The sequence below is a fragment of the Toxorhynchites rutilus genome, chromosome 2 (assembly GCF_029784135.1).
Source record: "Toxorhynchites rutilus septentrionalis strain SRP chromosome 2, ASM2978413v1, whole genome shotgun sequence".
In the NCBI taxonomy this organism is placed as follows: Eukaryota; Metazoa; Arthropoda; class Insecta; order Diptera; family Culicidae; genus Toxorhynchites; species Toxorhynchites rutilus.
Genome location: NC_073745.1, coordinates 98,929,651 through 98,953,237, shown reverse-complemented (window position 1 = coordinate 98,953,237; position 23,587 = coordinate 98,929,651). Strand labels below are relative to the sequence as shown.

The 23,587-nt window shown below is 39.6% G+C and overlaps 2 protein-coding genes across 6 annotated transcripts in view; one reads left to right on the top strand and one right to left on the bottom strand.

Moving 5' to 3' along the window:
• Positions 1-23,587, top strand: part of LOC129771710 (calcium-transporting ATPase type 2C member 1) — a 188,331-nt gene that overhangs the window by 135,587 nt on the left and 29,157 nt on the right. For 4 of the 5 annotated variants that reach the window (XM_055775659.1, XM_055775657.1, XM_055775656.1 and 1 more), the window contains exons 2-6: positions 2,077-2,332; positions 2,429-2,585; positions 20,705-20,972; positions 21,086-21,323; positions 21,414-22,229. In XM_055775659.1, the coding sequence (XP_055631634.1) occupies positions 2,122-2,332; positions 2,429-2,585; positions 20,705-20,972; positions 21,086-21,323; positions 21,414-22,229 (1,690 nt within the window). In that variant the 5' untranslated portion in view covers positions 2,077-2,121. Of the gene's footprint in view, positions 1-1,862; positions 1,990-2,076; positions 2,333-2,428; positions 2,586-20,704; positions 20,973-21,085; positions 21,324-21,413; positions 22,230-23,587 lie in introns of those variants that run through there. The other variant, XM_055775660.1, reaches the window with a different exon arrangement.
• LOC129771713 (mantle protein-like) lies at positions 22,225-23,008 on the bottom strand. Its single transcript, XM_055775663.1, has 2 exons — positions 22,877-23,008; positions 22,225-22,804 (listed from the first exon to the last, which is right to left on the bottom strand). Exons 1-2 carry the CDS (start codon positions 22,883-22,885, stop codon positions 22,259-22,261), a joined length of 555 nt encoding a protein of 184 aa, XP_055631638.1. The 5' UTR covers positions 22,886-23,008; the 3' UTR covers positions 22,225-22,258.

Here is a 23,587-nt window from a genome sequence, read left to right as displayed (position 1 = left end):
CAAACATTCGATTAGAGCTTAGCCTCCATAGAGGAGGTCCGTTCACGGACTGTATTAAAAAACTAATTCGCCTTTCCGAATGTCTTTGCGGACAAAAGAAGAAAAAGCACATTTTTCGAATTTTCGAAAGTTCGTAGAGGTTATGACAAATGCATTGTTTTTATTATCATATGATCTAAGTAATTTTTTCACAAGAACGTATCCAAAATCAAAAATCTATTTATGAAAAATATGACATCAAAATTTCCTGTTTTATTGATGAAAGGTGTTCGACAAAATTGCCATATAATAATAGACTACGAAAAAAAAAAATCCAGAATAAAAATTGATTGCACCTAGACTGCCGTTCTACGCATAGTTGTCCCATGTTACTTTTTGACAATTTTCACTTTTCTTCGTAAAGCGATGTTTTTATGCCTAGTCTTCCGGAAAAACACAAAAAAAAGTTATAGTTTGTTCCCAGTTTAAAAAAAAAACAACATCACGATCAATTGTCCCATGTTGATATTCTAGGCATAACTGTCCCGCCATGATTTTTTAAGGCTTCAACCAAGATTCATTGATTCAAATGAGGGGATCTTTTCACATTTCATTGAACAATAGTTCTCTGCTTATTAAAAACCCCGTGTATTGCTAAACCGAAATCCTTAAAGCTTTTGGTAGATAAATCTGCTAGAAAACTTCGAATGCGTTTTTCTCATTTGCTGATTTCGGAACAGTGGACAACTATTCGTAGAAAGGCAGTAGGAAAATAGGAGAAAAAACGTTATTATCTATTTAATTCGAGAAAAAAAAATAATATTTTTCTTGCAGCACTGCGTGTAGATTTTTTTTTGTTCTGAAGTTACTTAAACCCAAGGAAAAACAGGAAAACATCGAACAAAAGCAGGAATAAAAAATGATTTTAATGGGATTGATATTTTTATTAAAATCAAGAAATACTCGTAAGTAACGATTCCATTATCATTATCCGTACTACAGAAGGAAAAGAACCGCGTCAAATCTGCATTAACTACACCTTGTCTGCTCCGCTATTCAATAAAGCACCCGCTGTTCGGGAACTTTTCGATTCGAGCGCCAGTTTTTATACGGAGTGGTCTCGGCTAGGTAGTAGTAATAGACGAGACGAATCATCGGGCGAGTAGCGAGTGTTTGAAAGACTGGACGAATCATGGTACGTGCGTATAATTGAAATCAAGATCGACTCCAAAGCGAACTTACCGCTCAAGGAAATATTTGGGAATATTAATAACTAATGGAGAGTCTTCACACATGGAGTCAGGGAGTTCAGAAACTAGGGACTATACTACTTGAACACGAAGTGCGCCAAAGCGAATATAACACATTAGTTTCCCTTTTTTGTTGTATCTTCAATTGATAGATTTCATAAAAGTTACAAGTTACAAAGTAACAAGTTACCGGCACTCCTGCGGTGGAAATAGACCAACGTGGAACATTAACGTAAAGAAAAGCTTAAGAGAACCACCCCATCAGGCATTATCAGATCTTCATTCGAATCATCATTAACGCGACAATTGTCAGTCTTCCACTTCATATACGTTAGGGTTCGGCTTAATTCGCGACGACGACGACAAACGTTCACATCGAAAGCATTTGCGCTCGAGTGGAGCAATTATGATTTTAGTGCGATAAGCCACCTCTATTACCGATGAAAATGATGATGATACGTTCAACTTGAACACGTGGCCCCATTTTCAAGTGGATCCGTAACGATTGCTATCAACTGTTCGCATCGTTACTTTCACCCGTGTCTTCCCACTTCCACACTCTCGTTTTCCCCGCTCTCTCTCTCCAAGTCTCCACTCACAATCGTCTGTTTATGGTGTCATCCATGTGAAAGCTGATAACAGTGTCTTCCTTTTTTCTAGTAGAAGTAATGAACAAGTGATCAAATTGACGCCACTAGCACTTTTGTTTGTAGCGATCGGTGCTGGGTCATTATTTCTCGTTCTCGCTCGTTCTAACAACGTATGATTCATCCTTTTTTTTTTGTAGTACTCCAACGCACTCTAGTGTCCAGCATCCACTAACCATAGCTCATTTTCCTCCCAACAGGGTGACGCCAATTCGACCGGTGGTGAACCGGAGGCGGACAGAGAAATGCTGCTGTCCACCGCGGAAGCATCGACCTACTCGGCCCAAGAGGTAGCCGCCCGGCTAAGGGTGGATGTGCGAACCGGGCTACGATGGGCCGAAGCCAACAGCCGATCGAAAATCGTAGGCTACAATGAGCTCAACGCGCTGGACGAGGAACCGCCGTGGATGAAATATGTCCAACAGTTCAAAAACCCCCTCATTCTGCTACTGTTGGGTGAGTTCCTGTTGTCTGTTGTTGGTTTTTGATGTTGTCGGAATTTACTTACGCTACATATATTTCCATCATCTGATTGTGTCATCTCATCCTCAGGTTCGGCAGTGGTGAGTGCGTGTATGAAACAGTTTGATGATGCCGCCAGTATTACGATAGCGATAATTATCGTCGTCACAGTCGCATTCATTCAGGAGTACAGATCTGAGAAAAGCTTGGAGGAGCTCAAAAAATTGGTCCCACCAGAATGTCACTGGTAAGTGGTTTTTATTTGTTTTAGAATATCAGAACGATTTGATCGGCTTTTCCACTTTCCTGACATGTGGAATCTTTCTGCCTCTATAATTTTAAAAAGATTTTTCAATTGAAATTAATTTTTAGGACTCTTATTTTTTTTTAATGCCAAAGATGGGTTGGACAACACACAGTACTGTAAAAAAAACAAATTCCCATGTTGTTCCTAGTACGTTTTATTTTCAAAACATCACCATCTCTAGTAATCTAACATTGGTGTATTATAACAGAATACATTGCTTTCAATCATTTTGCGTTTCGCAAAACTAAAAATATAATATATTGGTAATACTCAACACTTCGACAGAACGTTTTGCATTTGTCGCCTATATGGAAACTACTTGCTACCGCCGGTACTTTTTACAATTTTATGATGACATGGTGACTTTTTTCATGTGTCGTGGCATACTTTCAAACATGTTTTTCTGATGGCCTGCGATTCTCTGCCAAGGTCTTCCAGAAGTTTATCCTTTTTGATATCATATGCTGATTAGTCGATCAATAACCGTCCACAAATTTGTCCCTTAATTCCATTCAAGCAGTTTTATGCGACCGAAAAATAGCAAAAAAAAATAGCGAAAAATAGCCGTGCGCTTCGGGTAATCAATCTGTTGTAATACAGCCATTCCATGTCAAACTGATATAGTGGTTCCCAGATTTTCGTCAAAAGTGGCAATTTTGTACTTTATCGCAAAACATTAGACCCGTATTTTCTGACGTAGAACTACGTCTTTCAGGAAGGGTGTCAAATCAGGAAACACGTTTTTATGAAATAAAGTTAACGTTAATAATTATTTTCACTGTGAACGAATTCTCATGATTTGCATACCAATCAAATCGAAAATTATATTAGATTTGTTTGATATACTATACATTACAATTCGATAATCTCTAAACGGTTTAAATTCATGAAAACTGGAAGAACTTCCTTAGTTCTGCTTAGTTCTCGAAAGCAGTAACATTTTCGGTGAAATTTTGATTAATTGACGTTTATTATCTCACAACATACACACCGACACTGAGAGCCTTCGAAACATCAACTTCATAACGGTAAAATAAAGAAGCCTCGTTTGTTTGTATGAACGTGGGGGAGTGAAAATGGCACATGGAAATATCACTTTTACCCGTCTTTTTCGAAGTGATTTCACAAATATTCACTTCACGCTATCACATTAGCCTCATATTCAGCGGGAGCTCTACAAAAATGTACGTTTTTAATTGATAAATTACTTCCTGAAAATAGCATTTTTACATGGATGCGGTGAGCAATTAAAGATAAACACAACGACTGACGTCACTATTTGAGAAATAGTTATGGCAGCGCATGCTATGTCGCTCGAAACTCGACCATCTTCATTACCTTCCAGGGCATTGGTAGCAAGTATTCGATTAATCGATTAATCGAACGATTATCGGGGATCACTTTTCCCACTAAGCTGTGTATTCCTAACACGGACTTCAAAATTAATGTGCCTGAGGGAATCCGCTTAGCAAATACACGCAAGTCGGGGGTATTTTTTGGTGTTTAGTACTTTTGTACTCGCTTGTCGTTGTACAGACCGGAATATGTTCCCCTGAAACGTACTTTTAAACTAAGAAGCCTGGGAAGATCGTCAGATACTAGAGTTGAATGAAAACATGAGATGTGCAATAATTTCAGAGGGAAATGTAAAATACAATGATCGTTTGACAATTCTTCCGTTCACATATTTTGGTAATCCTAGGCATCATATCAAACGTAAAAGAATGTTCATCATATTTATTTGTAACGAAGAACATAATCTATTACAACAATTTCTATGCATTCTGAAATAATATTCGAAGAGGTAAACAAGCGGATTGCATAATATAATTGCGTAATTCTACGTCGAAAATATGCGGTCGTGTCCTAGATACAACCCTTACATTTTTTTTGTTTTTTTATGAGGGTGCCCATTTTCTTTTCATAGTGGTCCGAAAAAACAATTTTTTCAGCTTTTTCCCAAAAATGATATTTTCAAAAATTTATAACTTTTGAACCACTTAACCGATTTATATGGTCGACATATCAAATTGAAGCCAATGCCTTTCATTAAAAAAGTATTGAGTTTGCAGAAGAAATGGATTTTATTTTCGTAATTATTCATTGTTGTCGTATTTTATTGTTTTCATGCCTTTGGACTAGAGAGCGTTATATTTTTTATATTTTTTCTCGGAACCTGAGGATTTTTTACATAACATATCTTGATACCAGAGATGCAATTTTTTTCGTTTTTGGGACATGATTATTCAAATTTAACCGATGGTTCGGAAAAACAAAATTCCCCCTTTTTCCACTACAAAAATTCATAACTTTTTTTTTTTTTTTTGGCAGACTTATCTCACTTCTTAACTAGGCGAACCTAGCCAGAATTTTCACCTGCCCCCGGGCTTCTGAATGCCAAAGGGGGACTAGGCTCTGCGGAATGCACGTATCTGCATGCTCGTGCTGTTTCAGTCCTGACCGAGAAATTGTCGGACAATCGCGCAGGTGCTAAGGATGACCGACTTTTGGATGCCGGCCAATTCCTTCTCCATGTTCAACACCTTTAGCGCTTCCAGAAGTGTCTTCGGGACAATTCCAGTTCCAGAGAGAACGACTGGAACAATTCTTGGGACCTCCCTTAGACCCCACAGTTCCTTGAGCTCCACGGCCAATGGTCGGTACTTGCAGATTTTGCGACCGTGGGTCTCCTCCAGATTCTGGTTCAGTGGAATAGCGACATCGATGATGGTGACTTTGCGGTCGCTCTTGTCGTAAACCATTATATCTGGGCGGTTGTGGTGGATCGAGAGGTCGGTCAGAACAGTGCGATCCCAGTACAGCTTGAAACGGTCATTTTCCAGGACAGGTGCAGGCAGGTACCGGTAGTTTGGTACGTTGTCTTCCAGTAGAGCACATAGGAGCGCCAGTTGTCGATGAACAATACGGGCCACGTTGTTGTGGCGCTCGGTGTAGGCTGCGTTGGCCAAAACGGGACAGCCTCCCATAATGTGCTCTATGTTTTCACCTGGTTGATGGCACATCCGGCAAATGTCATCAACGTCTTGATGCCAGACGTACCGCCTGCAGTTTCTCGTCGGCATTATCCTATCCTGGATGGCTATCATGTCGGCTTCTACTACTGAAGAGAGTTCACCACGCGTTAGCCACAGATTAGATGCGGCCTTGTCGACGTGTGGCCGATCCAGTTGATGGGGGTGGGCACCATGCACTGCCTTCTGCTTCCAAGCTGCAATCTTCTCCTCCACTGTCTGCAGATTGCAGTTGAGTTGGTACTCCGCTTGCGCCAAGTGCAGAGCGCTGTATCCTCTGTCGGCGGCGCAGACAGCCCGGTATAGCGCGTTTTGGTTGGCGCGTTCTGCGAAGTACTCGCGCAGTTGTCGTACCTGGGCAACACACAGTGCAGAAATGTCGACGATTCCAAGTCCCCCTTCTTTGCGTGGTAGTGAAACTCTCTCCAGTGCCGATTGAGGATGGTGCATTCCGGCCTCTTTGAATGCTTTCCTCATCCTCCTCTCAAGGTCCTCTAGGTCAGTTTTGCTCCATTTGACTACACCAAAACTGAAGGTCAGCAAGGGAACCGCGAATGTGTTGATCGCGCGTACCTTGTTCCCCGCGTTGAGGAAAGTCCTCAGGACACAGTTCACTCGACTCAAGAACTTGTCTCGCAGCTCCGTCTTGATGTCGGAGTGGCGAATCCCGGTGAGCTGTCGGAATCCAAGATATTTATAGGATTCGCCACGTACCATGTCTCTTATAAACTCGCCGTCATAGACCTCGTAGCCTCCGGATTCGGTAAGTTGTCCTTTCAGCAGGTGGACACAGCGACACTTGTCGAGGCCGAACTCCATACAGATGTCCCTGCTTATGTCTTCGGCAACCCGGATAGCTACACCTAGACGCTGACGTGAATCAGCGTAGACCTTGAGATCGTCCATGTAAAAGGTATGGGTCACTTCTTCGTGGGCGCCGTCGCCATACCTTATTTTATAGCCATGACCGTTTCTATTGAGCGTCCTACTGAGGGGGTTCAGTGCCAGACAAAACCAAAGCGGGCTGAAAGAGTCGCCTTGGAATATCCCCCTCTTTATCTGCAGCGTTCTAGACTGCAACACATTTTCCCCATCACTAAGGTGCAGAGACGTGCTCCACTGCCTCATCGCATGCTGCAGGAACCTAACGACGAAGGGATCAATTTTGTAGAGCTCCAATACCCGGACGAGAAACGAGTGAGGTATGGAGTCATAAGCCTTCCTGTAATCGATATAGGCCATGCTTAGGTTCCGCTGATTATAAACCGCCTGGCCGACTATGGTTGCGTCGATGATGGCCTGGTCTTTGCAGCCATGCGTATTTTTTCTGCATCCCTTCTGCTCTTCTGCGATGATATGGTGTTGTTCGCAGTGGGCAGAAACTTTGGCGGTTATGATGCTGCTTAATATCTTGTACAGACTCGATAGGCACGTTATCGGCCTGTACTTTGATGGGTTCAATGTGTTGCTGTCTTTCGGGAGGAGGAATGTGACGCCACGAGTGGCGAATTCAGGGAGGTTGTGTGGGTCACGTAGCACCTTGTTGAAGCACTCAGCTATCTTTTGATGTGCGACGGTCAGCTTCTTGTGCCAGAAGTTCTGAACACCATCGGGGCCCGGTGCTGCCCAGTTCCTCAGGTACCGCGAGGCTTCGCGGACATCGTTCTCTTCGACGATGATAGCTGGCATCTCTCCAATTTCACCACAACTCTCCTCCTCCCGTCTTAACCACATTTGCCCGTCGCGATGTTGTACTGGGGTCTCCCAAATACCAGCCCAGAAGTTCGTCACATCGCTAATATCTGGCAAACCTTCGCGGTAGTCGGGCTTCTCGTCGCTAATGTGGTCGTAGAACGCTTTTTCGTTATCTCTGAACATCCGATTTTGTTCCTGGCGCTTTGCAGAGTCAGAGTAACGTTTCAGCCGTTTAGTTAGGACGCTCAATTGCTGTACCAGTGTGTCGAGTTTTTCCGTCAGCTGGTGAGCTCCCAGCTGGCGAAGTTCAGTAGGCCGCACGATCACAGCAACTTGGCGACATAATTTCGCCGATCTGCTGCCTCTTTTGTACGCCATCAGTCTTCCAATTGCGGCGCGCTTGTTTAGGATCCGTTGCTCCAATCTCCTTCGCCATGGAGGCTCACGCCTTTCACGGAGATGTTGGAGCAGTCCGCCTCTTGGCCTAATACGGTATCCTAAACTTTTGGCGGTCGCCACAGCAGCACAGTAAACTTTCAGTTGCAGCTCCTCCATGTTCTCAGCATCAACCAAGTGCAGCGGAAGAACGTGCTCGTTCATGAGCTTTACTGCACTTGTCAGCCTGCGGGAATGCTGCAACTTCGGGATCCTGGGGCGCGACAATGGGTCTGTGTCGCGGAACTGTGAGATCGCCTCGTCGTAGTGGAAGACCAGATCGCGTAGTAGTTGTTGATCTGGCTGTGGGTCTTCCGGCTCAGGGGGTTGTTGTACTGTGGCCTCCACTGGTGCTGATTCGCGTGCCCCACTCGCGAATGAATTGCTCAGCCGTACTGAACTTCGTCTCGACACATCGCTTGCTCTGTTGTTCCTGGAGCTTATTTCTCTCTGCACCTGCTGCTTGATCTCGTCGATTTGCGTTTGGGAGAGCATGTTGTTGCGTACTATCGCTCTACGCCTCGCGTTCATCGCGTTCTGATCAAGCCTCCCGACGAACTCTGGATACGCTTCCTCGAACATTGTTAGTATTCGAGGGCGACCACTCATGTCCGTCTCCAAAGCAGTGCAGATGTAATAGGCGCGGATCACGAATTCATTCATTTCGTGTGTCCACATGATCCGGCGCCTAGTGGTACCCACAAGTGTGGACGACTGTCGTCTGGCAGTCGCAACACGTCTCGTAGGCGCAGCGTTTCTTGGGTGATGTCGATGGCTGCTGTTTCCGTGTGGCGGTAGCTCTTCGGGTTGAACCCGGCTGGTGGCCCGCTCTTGCACATCGCCCTCCAGCCGCTGGCCGCTCGCTCTTACGCCCGTTCCAGGACCAGCTCCAGTTCGGGGACCCTTCTCGGGTGATCGCATTCTAATTATTCTTCGTGATCGTAGCTCCATTTTATTGGGTGTATCTCCTTTGCCCGGGAGACAGCGGGTTGGCATCTCTTTTTTTTTTGGCAGACTTATCTCACTTCTTAACTAGGCGAACCTAGCCAGAATTTTCACCTGCCCCCGGGCTTCTGAATGCCATTTTTTTTTTTTTTACTTTTTTTTTTTTATTTCAGCATGTTAGTTACAATTAACAATTGACAATTAAAATTACTACGTATACTTATTGCTATATTATCTTACTATCATTATACTTTGTCTGTCTTACTATTTTATTACTCTATCCTCCTAGCATATGTTCAAGTTAATTCCGAAAATATTTTTAAACGTTTGTTTATTATTCCATCTTATTTCTCTTAACTCCTTTTGGAATACATATAAGCTTGATCTGGGATAAAATTTCAAATTATGTGACATTGCTCTAATACATAGGAATAAAGCTGCATTTTCATTCTTTTTCCTTGTGTCGATCTCGAATGATAAAATATCTTCCAAACTTTCCATTTTTAAGCCACAAAATCTTTCAACTGCATTCAACGTCCAATTAGAGATAATCCGAGATTGAGGGCATTCAGTTATTCTGTGTAGATTGTTGTCTTCACCTGCACACAGTTCGCAAGAGTTGTCTGTTAATTGTCCAATATTATAAGTCAACAATTTATCCCTGTTCGGAACTAAATTGTTACAAAGACTGAACATTCTCGCACGGTCTTCTGTTGGGATGAAATTGTAACTTATGTTTTTCCAAATAATTCCCCAAAGGATTGAAGGATGATCGTTTTTTATTTTCGGTATAGTATTTTTCTCAGTTATAAAATGTCTGTAAATTGATAGAGTGCTGTTTAGTTTATTATCTTGTTTGACTATGCGCATCTCTTCTATCCAATCTCTGAATATTCGTGGCAATTGTTGTATCCTTTGGTATGACAGTAAATATTGCTCTGTTGGATCATTTATATTATACAAAACATTCTTGATGAAAAGAGATTTCATTTTTAATTCGGAGTCCACCAACCTAATTCCCCCTACACTATAGTCAAGATATAATTGATCACGGTGAGTTTTAAACATATAACCAGCCCATAAGAATCTTAATGCTGCCGTGTTGATAGAATCGATATGTTTTTTGAAAGGGGGGAATAATTGCGATGTATACCAGAACTTTGAAAGAATAAATGCGTTTAGTAACCAGCTTTTTTGAATCAAATTGAGTCTTCTCGTACTATGAATTTGTAGAGTGAATTTTACGTTAGAAAGTATTCTATTATAGTTTAAATTGATTGTTTCGCTAATACTACTTGTGAATTCAACTCCTAGTATTTTCAATTTCCGAGTCTCGCGAATCATTTGAGGACCCAATCTTGCGTTATTTATTCTCATATAAACCGACTTTTCATAATTCATTTTAATGTTTCCAAATGATTCAAAGGAGTTTAGAATTTGGATTAGTAAATCGAACTCCTGATCATTCTTAATGAAAATATTAATGTCGTCGGCGTATGCGATAGTTTTAATGAACTTATCGTAAATAAGTACACCCGCAATGCCATCACTTATTTTCCTCAGTAGAGGTTCAATGTACAGAACGAAGAGTAACATGCTCAACGGACATCCCTGTCTCACGGAAGAACGAATGCTTAATTCATCTGTAAGAAATCCATTGAAAAGAACTCGTGAAGAGGCATTGCTATAAAGGTTTTTTATACATGCGATAAAGCTGGCAGGAAAATTAAATTTTTCTAAGATTTTCCATAAATATAAATTATTAACCTTATCAAAAGCTTTTTGTAAGTCAATGCTAACTAATGCTCCTTTAAACCGTAAAGTATCGTTTGCCCGTAAAATGATCCGTCTGATATTTTTCAAATTGTCCGAGCAGGATCGGTTAACTTTGCAAGCTGATTGTTCACAACCCAACAAATCTTCTATGAAGGTTTGAATTCTGGTAGCAATGATTTTTGTGAACCATTTGTAGTCACAATTCAGTAAGCTAATCGGCCTGTACTGGTTTAAATCGTGTTTATCGCCGTTTTTATGAATAAGTGTGATTATACCAGCTGTAAATTCTTTTGTGGGCTTGACAGTCCCAGATAAATAAGAATTAAATATATTCATCAAATCTTCTTTTACTAAATCAAAATGTTTTAAATAAAATTCATAATTGAGACCATCTGGCCCAGGAGATTTTTTTTCGTACACATTTTCAAAACATCTCGCATCTCATCCACAGTTATGGGTTTTATCAAACTTCTTTGCTGCTCGTCATTCAATTGCCGTGTAATGTGATTCAACGGATCGTCTGTTGAATGATTTGAGGGATTATTGTCCGAAACTTGTTGAAACTGTTTTGAATAATAATCATGAATTATTATTTTAAGCCGAGTGGGATCACCAGTTATCACGTTGCCTTCCTTTAGTTTTAAATTATTGCTCTGACTATTTCTTTGTAGTTGAGCAGATACTTGGAAAACATTTGATAATTCTCCTTGCATAAGCGAAAAATTGTCAAATTTGCGGCAGTGATGTTTCAACCTGTCGTTCTCTATTTCAATTAGACGCGATTTTACTAAGCTGATATCACTATTTACATCTTCTCCGGAGCATCTTCTTCTATGTAAATTTCTCAAAATCTCATGAAAATAGATTTTGGAATTTGAAATTCTTTGGTTATTCGACCAACTTTCGCTTTTGTAAAATTGTTTACATTTACTTTTCATAACTAAGTTCCACCACGCATTTTTGTCTGTTGTGTATAAAAGTCTACTACGTACATTTGAATAAGTAGATGCAAATTTGTCAGCTATTGAATCATTCTCTAAAATAGTAGAGTTTATTTTCCAATACCCCCTTCCTCTCCGTGAGAAAGACTCCGGATTAATTTTTACCTTCAAAACGATCGCACAGTGATCTGAAAAAGGAACTGGAATCGTTTCTGCATTCATCACCATTTTTACAAAATTAGAGGGCCCATAAAAACGGTCCAGTCGCGACGCGACACCTGATCGGAAGAACGAGAACTCATTCTTTTTTAGTTCAAGCAAAACGTCCTTCCAGTGAAATGAATCAACTAGCCTTTTCAGGCCAGTAGAGAAATTTTTTACTAATCCCGTGCAGTCGAACGAGTTCAATATGCAATTGAAATCACCTCCAAGTACTGAATATTCAATCTCTGATTTACTCAAATGAACCGTTAAATTATTTAAGAACAAATCGTCTCTCTCTTTCTTTTTGTTTGTTCCCGAAAAGGCGTATACATTCACATAATTGATATTGTTCACGACAATAGAAGATATTCGACCATTCGGATCAAGCACCACATTCTTAAACTCAAACAATTTCCTCAATAGAATACCGGTACCCATACCCAGCTCATTCATATTTACAATAGAGTGATGAGACGGTATAAAGGAAAGATTTTCATAACAAAGCTCTTGAACAAACACTAGATCGATATCATGATTCCATATGAAATCTCTCAATAAGTTCTGGTTAATTGTCGTCGTAGTGCTATTCAAGTTAATTGTAGCTATTTTAAGGACGTAGTTCATTTTTTTCCAACAATGCAGCGGAGCCTCTCATTATTCTTAACAGATTATCACTGCACGATCCACTGGTCAAAAGTTTTACTCCAAGCCAGTGTCAAATTATCGGAATATATAACGTACCTGGTTACTAATGCCTACATCTAATTCATCATCTGCTCGCGCTCTCCTGCTTTGCTCGGTTACGGTGCTGGTTCATTCATTTTCAAGAGCTGATCTATTTTGTTCGGCTTCGGGTCCAGTTCATTGACAATGTTCGGCTTCGTGTTAAGACCATTCTTATAATTCGACATCAGCTTCAACCTCATTTGTCACCACGTGTTCACTCATCCTTGGCTATCGATGTAGGGAAAGTCTGCTGATCACTGCATGTTGTCGCGGTTTTCCGGGGAGTTGCTGAACGGGATCGCCTTTGCTGAATTTGTGCCAGAATGGGTTCTCTTGGAATAGCGAAGATTTTCTTCGCTCCCGTTTGTCCTGAACCAGCTGGGTCGGCTGTTTGCCCAGTTTGATTTCTTGTCCGTTTCAACTGCTCCTTTGATTTGATCACCTGCCACCCCGCTCCATTTTCCTCGTTTTTCTGAATATTATCGACTTCCATGTCGCCATTGCTTTGGCCAGGAAGATTCGGGAACTCTTCCGGTCGGATTATAGACTGACGGTTTGCCACGTCATTGACGAGGCACGAACTACTTCCGCCGCCGCTGCCATTTCCGCTGATGCTGTCATTGCCATTCGATCCCTTGTTGTTCGCATTTGATCCCAAGCGATCGTTTACCGAAGGACGTTTCGGACAATCTACTTTCAGATGTTCTGTCGAGCCGCAAGAGAAGCATTTGTTCTGCAATCCGTCGTAGTACACCCTTGCCTTGATGTGCTGAATGAACACCTGCGCAGGTATTTCGTCTTTTACTTCCAAATGGATACCGCGTACTCCAGTCCATATTGGAAATCCGCTATTCGCATGGAAGCGTTCTCTAATCATCTGCTGAATGGTTCCGTATTTTTCAAAGACAGCCGCGATGTGTTTATCCTCCACTTCTGGTGGCAATCCGAAAACCCGGATGTACTTGAACGTTCCGCCCGCCGCCGAAACAGCAACTTGAAGCGTTGTTCCATTCTCGTACTCGAACGTGACGACTGGTCCTAGTTCCATCAGAACACGTTTCGTGATCCGCTCTGACTGAAACTTCACCATAATGCTGTAGTCCTCTCTGTACATCGCAGATAGCATTTCACTGTCCCATCCTTGCTTACGGAAGAAGCTAAACATTTCCTGGTTCGACGGATTAAAACTTTTGGAGCCAAAATGTAACTTCACCGTGTTTTGGCGGACGATTGCCTTATCCATTTCCAAAATGTTTCCTTTCAACTACAGATGAGGTTATGTTATCCGGGAGAAGTCGCGTGTTGAATTATATCGCACAATGAATATATTGTTTATTAATCAGAAGAGAGTTAGCTGATAAGCGTCCGTCTCGCATGAGATCTGAGCGTAAACTGTGACTTTTGAACTACTGGATCGATTTAGATGATCGACATATCGACATTTTCTTTGGAGAAATATTACTTTTGAGAAAAATTTGGATTTTTGTTTCTGTAATTATTAATTGTTTTTCATAGTTTTCTCGGTTAAAGATAGAGGGCGCTATATTTTTTCAATATTTTGTTTGGAAATCTGAGTTTTTTTACATAATATATCCGAGAGAGGTGTTATTTTTCGTTTTTGAGTTATTATTTTGCAAATTTAACATGTTTTAAGTCTTCGTTCAATATTCCCATGTGGCTAGACTAGACCTATTCGACTAGAATTCAATCTTCCCGTACGTGTGATATTTTTTCATAGAAGGTTAGCTTATTGGCTTCAATTGAATTTGTCGACCATCTAAATCGATTCAGTAGTTCGAATGTTATGATTTTTTGCAAAAAGTCACTTTTGGATAAAAGGAGAAAAATGATTTTCGGATCACCAGTTAACTTTTAAAAATCATGCCTCTAAAACGAAAAAAATAGAATCTCTGATATCGGCAAATAAAAAATCTTCAGCTTTCAAGAAAAAATATAAAAAATATAGCGCCCTACAGTCCAAACCCACAAAACAATGAAAAACGACTACAGTCAATAATTACGAAAGTAAAATCCATTTTTTTAAGTTCAATATTTTAAAAAAATGGCTAGCCCATTGGCTTCAATTTAATATGTCGACCATCTGAATCGGTTTAGTGGATTTTTCGGACCACCCTATAATGAAAATGGTCACACTAGCGAAAAAATAAAGAAATACGAGTCTAATACTTTGAGATAAAGAACAAAACTGCCAATTTTCATTGAAATCTGAGAGCCACTATATCGGTTTTGCATGAAATGGTTGACTAACTATTTTTTCTCAAAATCCCATCAATATGGGAATCAAATGAAAGCTAAAATCTGAAATAGTCGCCAAAACAAAATGGTGATATATATATTTTTCTAAATCTCATTAATATGGTTATCAAATGAAAAGACTTGACAACTAGAACACAGTTATTTATGAAAAATCTAAATTCAGATTGGTGACAGTTACAAAAAGGCCAATTACATTTTTTTAATTTTTATGCAACTGCCCCATATAGGAATCAAATGACAGATGTCCTTCCTTTTGATTGTTTGCTTTTGAATTTAGTACACATTTTTATTTATAATGTCATTATTTATTTATGTTGTCACAATGGAACCGTTTAACCTAAAAGAATTGTTTTACATAATTTATTTGCCTACACATATCAACCCTTGAAATAGCAGTGAAGCAAAACCTGTAAAATTATGAAAAATAAACAAAATAAAGTGGGTGTGAAGGTAATTCCATGAAAAATCGGCAACTTTTGTCCATTTTTTTTTAAACTGCAAACGTTATGATTCAGATTGTCCGATTTGTGTCAAATATGCACCGTTTTGTTGTAAAATGTTTTTGACAAGCTGGATTCGTCATTTCCGTTCAAGAGGTTAATGTAACATCTGAAGTAATATCCGGTTCTTTAGTTATGAAACACCAGCACTTTGGTTTTCTTCAAATGTTTCGTGTCTGACCTAAGCAATGAAGGTTATAAAGCCAATTTTAAATATGAAGGTAGTCTTTGTATATTATTTTATCATTTAGACCGATCTCTTGCGCATCTCTAGAAGCTCTAAAAATTATAAAAAAAATATAATTTCTCTCGAATCCACCACCACCATATTTTACATAAGCCATACAGGCTATTCCTTTCTACTTCACAGCCGCGAATATCGGCCCTTATGATACTTAATAAAGCTAATCGAAATTCTGGTCAATAGATGAAATGTAGGAAAAGTTTAAAATTTTCATTAAAAAATATCAAACATATTGTTGAAAAAAACTTGATTAAAAAAAACTATTTTGAAAATTGAAACTAATTTCTCTTAAAAATATGTTTTTTCGAAATTCTGAAAAAAATAGACGACTTTCAACAAGTCACAGGGAAAGAGTTTTTGCAGCAACAACTTTTTCATTTTTTCTTTGAAAAGTTGCTATTAATAATTAACTCGTATCATTTTTATGTATAAATTATCGCGATTTTCATGTTCTGCAAACTTGTGCCCATTTTCCGATGTATGGGTGACTTGTTGAAAATTATAACGACTATTCATATTTTTTTGAGAATTTCAAAAAAATACGTTTTTGAGAAAAATGAAAAATTTTTAGAATATTTTTTTTCGGCGCAATTTTTTTATTTTTTTTTTAATTTATGAAAATTTATACAATTTTTCCCACTTCATCCTTCATCAGAATTTTGAAGATATTATAGTTTCAGGGTTGTAATTTTTTTTGTAAAAAATGAAGAAAACAAATGTTGGCTCTTTTCAAAAAGTAGACCATTTCTTTATTGGAGATTTCAAGTATGCAAAGATGTTTGAATGGCAAAAAAAAAATTATTCGGAAATTTTTAATAATTTGTATTATAATTCTATATTGAATAGCTAATATGGGTATCAAAAGAAAGGGCTTGACTAGTAGAACACAGTTGTTTATGAAAAATGCAAATCCAAGATGGCGGCCACTACAAAATGGCGGATTTTATATCTTCTCAGAACCCCATCAATATGAGTATCAAATGAAAGGGCTTAACTAGTAGAACACAGTTATTTATGAAAAATGCAAATCTAAGATGGTGGCCACTACAAAATTGCGGATTACATTTTGGGTTGGGAAAAAGATAGTCGTATATTGTCAATATATGGCAACACTTAAACATATCTTGTGTTGTACTTATCGCATCGGGTCATACTATACGGCTATTTAAAGAGGACAATCAGTGCTACAAGTGTCGTTTTGACAGTGTTGTGATTATCCTTTTCAGTCAAGTTATAGCACGTCAAAGATGGAGTCCACCAAGCTAGAAATTCGCCATATTTTACATTTTTACTACCTGCGAGGTAAAACTGCAACGAAGGCAGCCGAAAAAATTCGTGTAGTTTATGGACCCGAAACTGTAACGATTCCCACAGCACAACGTTGGTTTGATCGATTCCTTACTGGTAGGCCAATCATCGTGGAAACCGATAATATCGTTGAAATCATCCAAGTAGACAGGCATGTGAACACTCGCTCGATTGGCCAGGAACTGGGTATAGACCATAAAACCGTTTGGAGCCATTTGCAGCAGATTGGATTCCAAAAAAAGCTGGATGTATGGATGCCACACGAGTTGACGCAAAAAAATATTTCAGACCGAATCAACGCCTGCGATGCACTGCTGAAACGGAACGAACTCGACCCATTTTTGAAGAGATGGTGACTGGCGATGAAAAGTGGATCACGTACGACAACCTAAAGCGGAAAAAGTCGTGGTCGAAGCGCGGTGAGCCGGCCCAAACCATCGCCAAGCCCGGATTGAATAATGAAGTTGCCTTTTAAATGGCAACAAGTTTGCGAACAAAACGACGCATATTTGACTTTAATTGGATAATTTTAAGTATGTTAAATAAAGCATCAAATTTCGATCAGAAATACGACATTTCTTTTTCCCCAACTCTATATTTCCTCAGAACCCCATCAATATGGATATCTAATGAAAGGGCTTGACTAGTAGAATACAGTTATTTATGAAAAATTTAAATACAAAATGGCCACCACCACAAAATGGCGCCATATATATTTTTTTAACAACCCCATCAATATGGGTATCAAATGAAAAGGCTTGACTAGTAGAACACAGTTATTTATGAAAAATGCCCAAAAATGTATCAAAAGAAAGTTCTCGACTAGTAGAACATAGCAGATAATGAAAAATCCAATTTCAAGATGGCAGCAGTCGCCTAACAACTAATTACTTTTTGAATGGTTTCATGCAGCTTGACCTGTTTCTATGTATGTTTGAATGTTTGTTGGGTTGTCCCACATTAATAGAAAATTGACCCCGTTCGTGTTGAATGATTGATCTGAAATTTTAACCCACTGTTATTATAAAACTACGTGATCCTGAAAAAATCCGCATTTGCTGAATGGCATGATTTGGAGAATACACTACACTATGAACAACATAAATTCGCATTCGCAACATAAAGGTCGCCGCCACAAAATGGTCGACTATGTATTTTTTGCAATCCCCTCAATATTGGTATCAAATGAAATGCTTTGACTAATAGAATACAGTACAGGTCGGACTCGATTATATACAGACTCGATTATATTTGATTCGATTATATACAATTTTGGACTCGATTATATTCAGCTTGGAATTTTTTTTTATATTTCAAATATGGCTTATTTCATGAAGAAATGTAACCTTTAAACGTTAAGGTGAAGTTTAAGTGGCTATTACATGTACAGTGGGGTAAAAATCGTGATTTTTGAAGATTTTGCTTGAATTTTCACCAGGAATTGTTTATATCGATATTGCAGCCGAATTGAGAAAGACAGAAGTTGTGCGTCAAAGCACAAATTGTGGAGCGGTTGAAGAACTTCATTTCAATTGATAGAAACAATCTAGTTTAATATAAATTTTTAGGATGAAATTAATAATAACACATTAAAAATTATTAACTTTTAAGTGTTTCACTCCCAAAATGTTATTAAAATTCACTAATTTAGTTGTTCCACTACTATAACCTGTACTAAATTTTCTCATCTTTCAAATGAAAGCATCAGAATCGTCTTCCATAGCGTACTTTTTAATGAAGAACCAGTTTGAAGCAACAGAGTCCGAAACAAAAAAAAAGTTCTGTAACTCTGTCATTGTTGAAATTTGAACATATGCGTAGGAGGATTTTTTTCATCAAATATGATCGTCTATAACCTCCTGAGAGAATCTGGATAAATTAATTTTTTTCATGTGAGAAAGGTGTTTTCTGACTTTAAGGGGATGAAAAAATCAAATTCCTCTTTTATTTTCAAAAAACGAGAAATACATGCAAAAAAACGAATAAAGAAAAAAAATTGTTTTGTCTGATTATCCGGAGGATTCGATTATCCGGAGTGAAAAAAAATCAATACTCCGGATAATCGAGTCCGATCTGTATTTATATAGAAAACTAACTGACCTGGCAAACTTCGTCCCGCCCAAAATTTGTTTTTTTGTTATCAATATCTTTAAACATTCACGTTTTCTTACTATGAGCAAGTTAATAGGTCCAATCGCAAAACTGTTCATTGATTGATTTTCTATTCGACCCCGTTGAATTTACCTTTTACTATAAAATTCATAGTATTTTTAACAAAACTCATCATTATAATATCAGATTATTTTCAGACACAATTCTCGTTCAAGATTTTTCAACCACTTGCAAATAACATGTTTCTCCCTTACATGGAATAAATGTTTTATACAGAAAATGTAATAGAATAAAGACAGCCCTAAATCGGACAATTCTTTCCTCGAGTTATGCTCTTATCAACACATCCGGCGATCCTTTTTTTTTTTGGTATAGATATAAGAAGATACAGAAGTGCGTTTGATCACATTAAAATCCATTTCCAGTTTCGAACAAAGATCAATTTCACTAGCGCAAACATCAAATGGACCAACAGCACTTGTCAATATGTAATTGTAGAACATATGGGAATTTAATTTTTCGAATTTTCCCTTTTTCCTTCAGAGTTTTCCGAGAATTTTTTGGTTGGAATATTTTTGGTTGAAATATATGTAATATTTTTATGGGACCCCCTCTCCATTCCAGAGGAGGGAGGGGTGTCATACCATTATAGAAACATTTATTGCACCCAAAAACCCTCCCATCCCAAATTGTACTTGATTAGTTCTCGAGTTATGCAGAAGTTTGCGTTTCGTTTGTATGACAGACCCCCTTAGAGGGGGGGAGAAATGTATTCACCATAGAAACGTTTCGTGCCCCGTAAAACCTTCACATGCCAAATGTGGCTCTATTTGCTTGATTAGTTTTCGAGTTATGCAGAAATTTGTGTTTCGTTTATATGACAGCCCACCCTTAGAGATCAGGAGGAGTGTCTAACCACCATAGAAACATTTATTTCATCCTAAAACCTCCACATACCAAATTTTGTTTCGTTTGCTTGATTAGTTCTCGAGTAATTCAGAAATTTGTGTTTAATTTGTATGGCAGCTCCCCTTAAAGAGGGGGTAGAGAGTATAACCATCATAGAAACATTTATTGCACCCTAAAACCTCAATATGCCCAATTTGGTTTCACTTGATTGATTAATTCTCGAGTAATACATAAATTTGTGTTTCATTTGTATGGCAGCCCCCCTTAGAGAGGGAGGTGGAGAGTCTAGTCACCATAGAAACATTTATTGCACCCTCATACCTCAATATGCCTAATTTGGTTTCATTTGCTTGAATAATTCTCGAGTAATGAAGAAATTTGTGTTTCATTTGTTTGGCAGCCCCCCCTTAGAGCGGGGGGAGGGGTCTCAAACTATCACGAAAACCTTCCCCGGCCCCTAAAACCCCTACATACCAATTTTCATGCTGATCGGTTCAGTAATTTCCGAGTCCATCAGAATCAGACAGACAGACAGAAATCCATTTTTATATATATAGATATATATTTACAGGTCGGACTTGATTATATATAGTCGACCTTTTTTTTTAAACAATTATTTTCAAATCCTATACATAATCGAATCTGAAGAAAACAATTTTTTCATTAATGTATGAATGTCAAACATTAATGGAAAAATAGCTTTTTTTGTGATTCGATTATGTATTGGATTCGAAAATTAACGTTGAAAGTGAAATTGCGATTATATATAATCGAGTCCGACCTGTATTGCATTTACTAAGATTCTCGCCATCATTCAAGCATCCTTTGATTATCAGCTTCTGCTATACACAGTTTAATATCCGCCCCGTCAAAATTAATAACGGATTTGCAAAAAAAAAAAAATGCCAACAACAATTTGATAACCCATTTTTCAACGTTCTTTCTTTCCCCGCAGTCTACGAGAAGGACGACTCGAAACATTCCTCGCGCGAAACATCGTCCCGGGCGATATAGTGTATCTGAACGTGGGTGACCGGGTGCCGGCGGATATCCGAATATTCGAAGCGTACGACCTATCCATCGACGAGTCGAGCTTCACCGGTGAGACGGAACCGGCGCGGAAAAGCATCGAAGTGGTGCTCAACGCCAACAGCTCCAAGAGCCACACCAGCATGAAAAATATCGCCTTCATGGGAACGCTGGTGCGCTGTGGCAATGGGAAGGTAAGTTGGTGGAGGAGGTGAAACTGCAAATTTCCCGCCAAAGGGGGGATTAGCACAATGTGTCGACATGATGTCAGCTTTCATGCATGTTATTTTTTTCTCTCAATCCATAGGGCATCGTGGTAAGCACAGCCGAGAAAAGCGAGTTCGGAGAGGTGTTCAAAATGATGCAAGCGGAGGAGGCTCCCAAGACACCGCTGCAAAAATCGATGGATATTCTTGGTGCACAGCTGAGCTTCTACTCGTTCTGCATTATCGGTGCAATCATGCTGCTCGGATGGATTCAGGCGAAACCCCTTGTGGAGATGTTTACCATCAGTGTTAGCTTAGCGGTGGCAGCTATTCCGGAAGGTGAGTAGATAAACAAGTTGCATTGAGGAGAAAAAACACACCGTAGATAGGGAAACAAACATCACTGAACTGATTACCTCTCCCTCGCAGGACTTCCCATTGTTGTCACCGTCACGCTGGCTCTCGGGGTCATGCGAATGGCCAAACGCAACTGCATCGTCAAGAAGTTGCCCACGGTAGAAACATTAGGCTGTGTCACGGTCATCTGCTCAGACAAAACGGGTACCATCACCAAGAATGAAATGACCGCAACTGTAATCATTACATCGGATGGATACATGGCTGATATTACCGGCGCCGGATATAACGACAACGGAGAAATACACATTCGCGACTGCAACAGCATGGATAATGCCAAGCGTAGCATCAATCAGCTGCTGGAGGCCGGAGTTGTTTGCAATAATGCTATCATTCAAGACGATACATTGCTAGGGCAACCGACGGAGGGAGCTCTGCTGGCTGCAGCTATGAAAAACGGACAATACTCGACGGCAGATAATTTCCTGCGAATACAAGAGTATCCGTTCAGCTCGGAACAGAAGATGATGGCTGTCAAAGTGGTGCCGAAATATGCAAACAATAAGGAGGAGATCTTTTTCGTGAAAGGTGCAATCGAAATGGTGCTACCACAGTGTACAAAGTTTTGGTACGGAGGACAAGCTATCACGCTGAGCAAACAAAACGAAGCGGAATTCCTTCAGGAGGCCTACGAAATCGGTAGAAAGGGGTTACGTGTCCTGGCGCTTGCTAAGGGATCTTCGTTCCAAGATTTGGTATATCTGGGATTGGTGGGTATCACCGATCCACCGCGACCACTCGTTCGAGAATCGATTGAAATGTTACGATCCAGTGGAGTGCTTGTGAAAATGGTTACTGGTGATTCACAGGAAACAGCGATGGCTATCGGTGAGTTCAAAACATTTATTTATTCTAACTTATCCAAGAAAACCATGAAAGTTTAAGAAACTCGAAAACTTCGAAGGCTTGGCTTCCACCTTTTCCGTGATAACAGGAACATGAACCGGGACCTTCACCGCGTTCGTTTCCAGCTCGTACACATCTTTGTAAACAATTTCCTCCACCGGAACCTCCTTGATCAGTTTGACGATCTTCACGTGGGGGATCTCCTTCACTACGGGTACCTCGCGGATCAGTTCGATTTCCCTCACCACCTCCACCGGTACTTCGACACGTTTGCGGATAATTTTCTCCACCGGTACCTCCCGCACAACCTCCACGTCACGGAACACCTTAACTTCATTCGGCACAGGGACATTTTTGATATATGGAATCTCCTTGATATGTTCGACGGTATTTTCCACTGGGACTTTCTTTATGACCGGTACCTTCACCTCCTTCACGGTGTTTATCTTGTGTTCCACATGCTTGATGTCTAGAGTGGGCATCGGAATGGGTATCGGCACTTCATGCGTGGGAATTTTGGCTTCTGCTGCGAGGAAGAACAGACACACCACAGCGATCTAGTTGGGAAAGAAAGAAAATTTGGAAGGAAATCAATGAATCGATAGATTTTTGTTTAGCAAAAATCTTACCACTTTCATCGTTCTCCCGGAGAAATTATTGAGGTCGTGTAGCAAAGAATACTTGAGTGCAACTGATGACAATCACTCGAAAAAATTATGCTTATATATGACAAGAAGTTATATTTGGAGCAGCAGGTCACATAATTTAAAGGGTCGAGGTCGATATCACTTTCAACCTGTTACGCCGGGTCGTTAGCTAAGTGCCCTCGCAAAAAGAATGCGAAAATGCTCCCGCACAAAGGAATGCGAGCACAGCTGTGAATAATTCATCGGCACCGCCCTAATCGATTTCAAATTTTTGTCATTTTTGTATAATTAGTCGAGCGTCTGTCAAATGAAAACAATATATCAAATAGGAAATAACTCATTGTCTCATCCCACAACATGTGTTGTTTTCATATGCCCATATTTTTGTCTCATCTGGAGGGCAGACGATTTCCAACATGTTACATTAATTAATATAAAGCGAATTTAAGGCAAATGTTCGCAAATCAGCTGAATCCAAATCACAATGGTAGGACTTGAGAGCTGTGCATGGAACCATTAGGAGGAACAGGTACACTGCGTTCCATAACTATAGAACCACTCATTTTTTTTCTGAGTTTCCAAAGATATGTAAGAAGCCGGTTGAATTGAAATATATAGTGTAGAATTCAAAAGCTATCTTCATTTATGAGACTGGCCATTTGAACTTTATTGTTGTGTTCAGACGCGAAACAT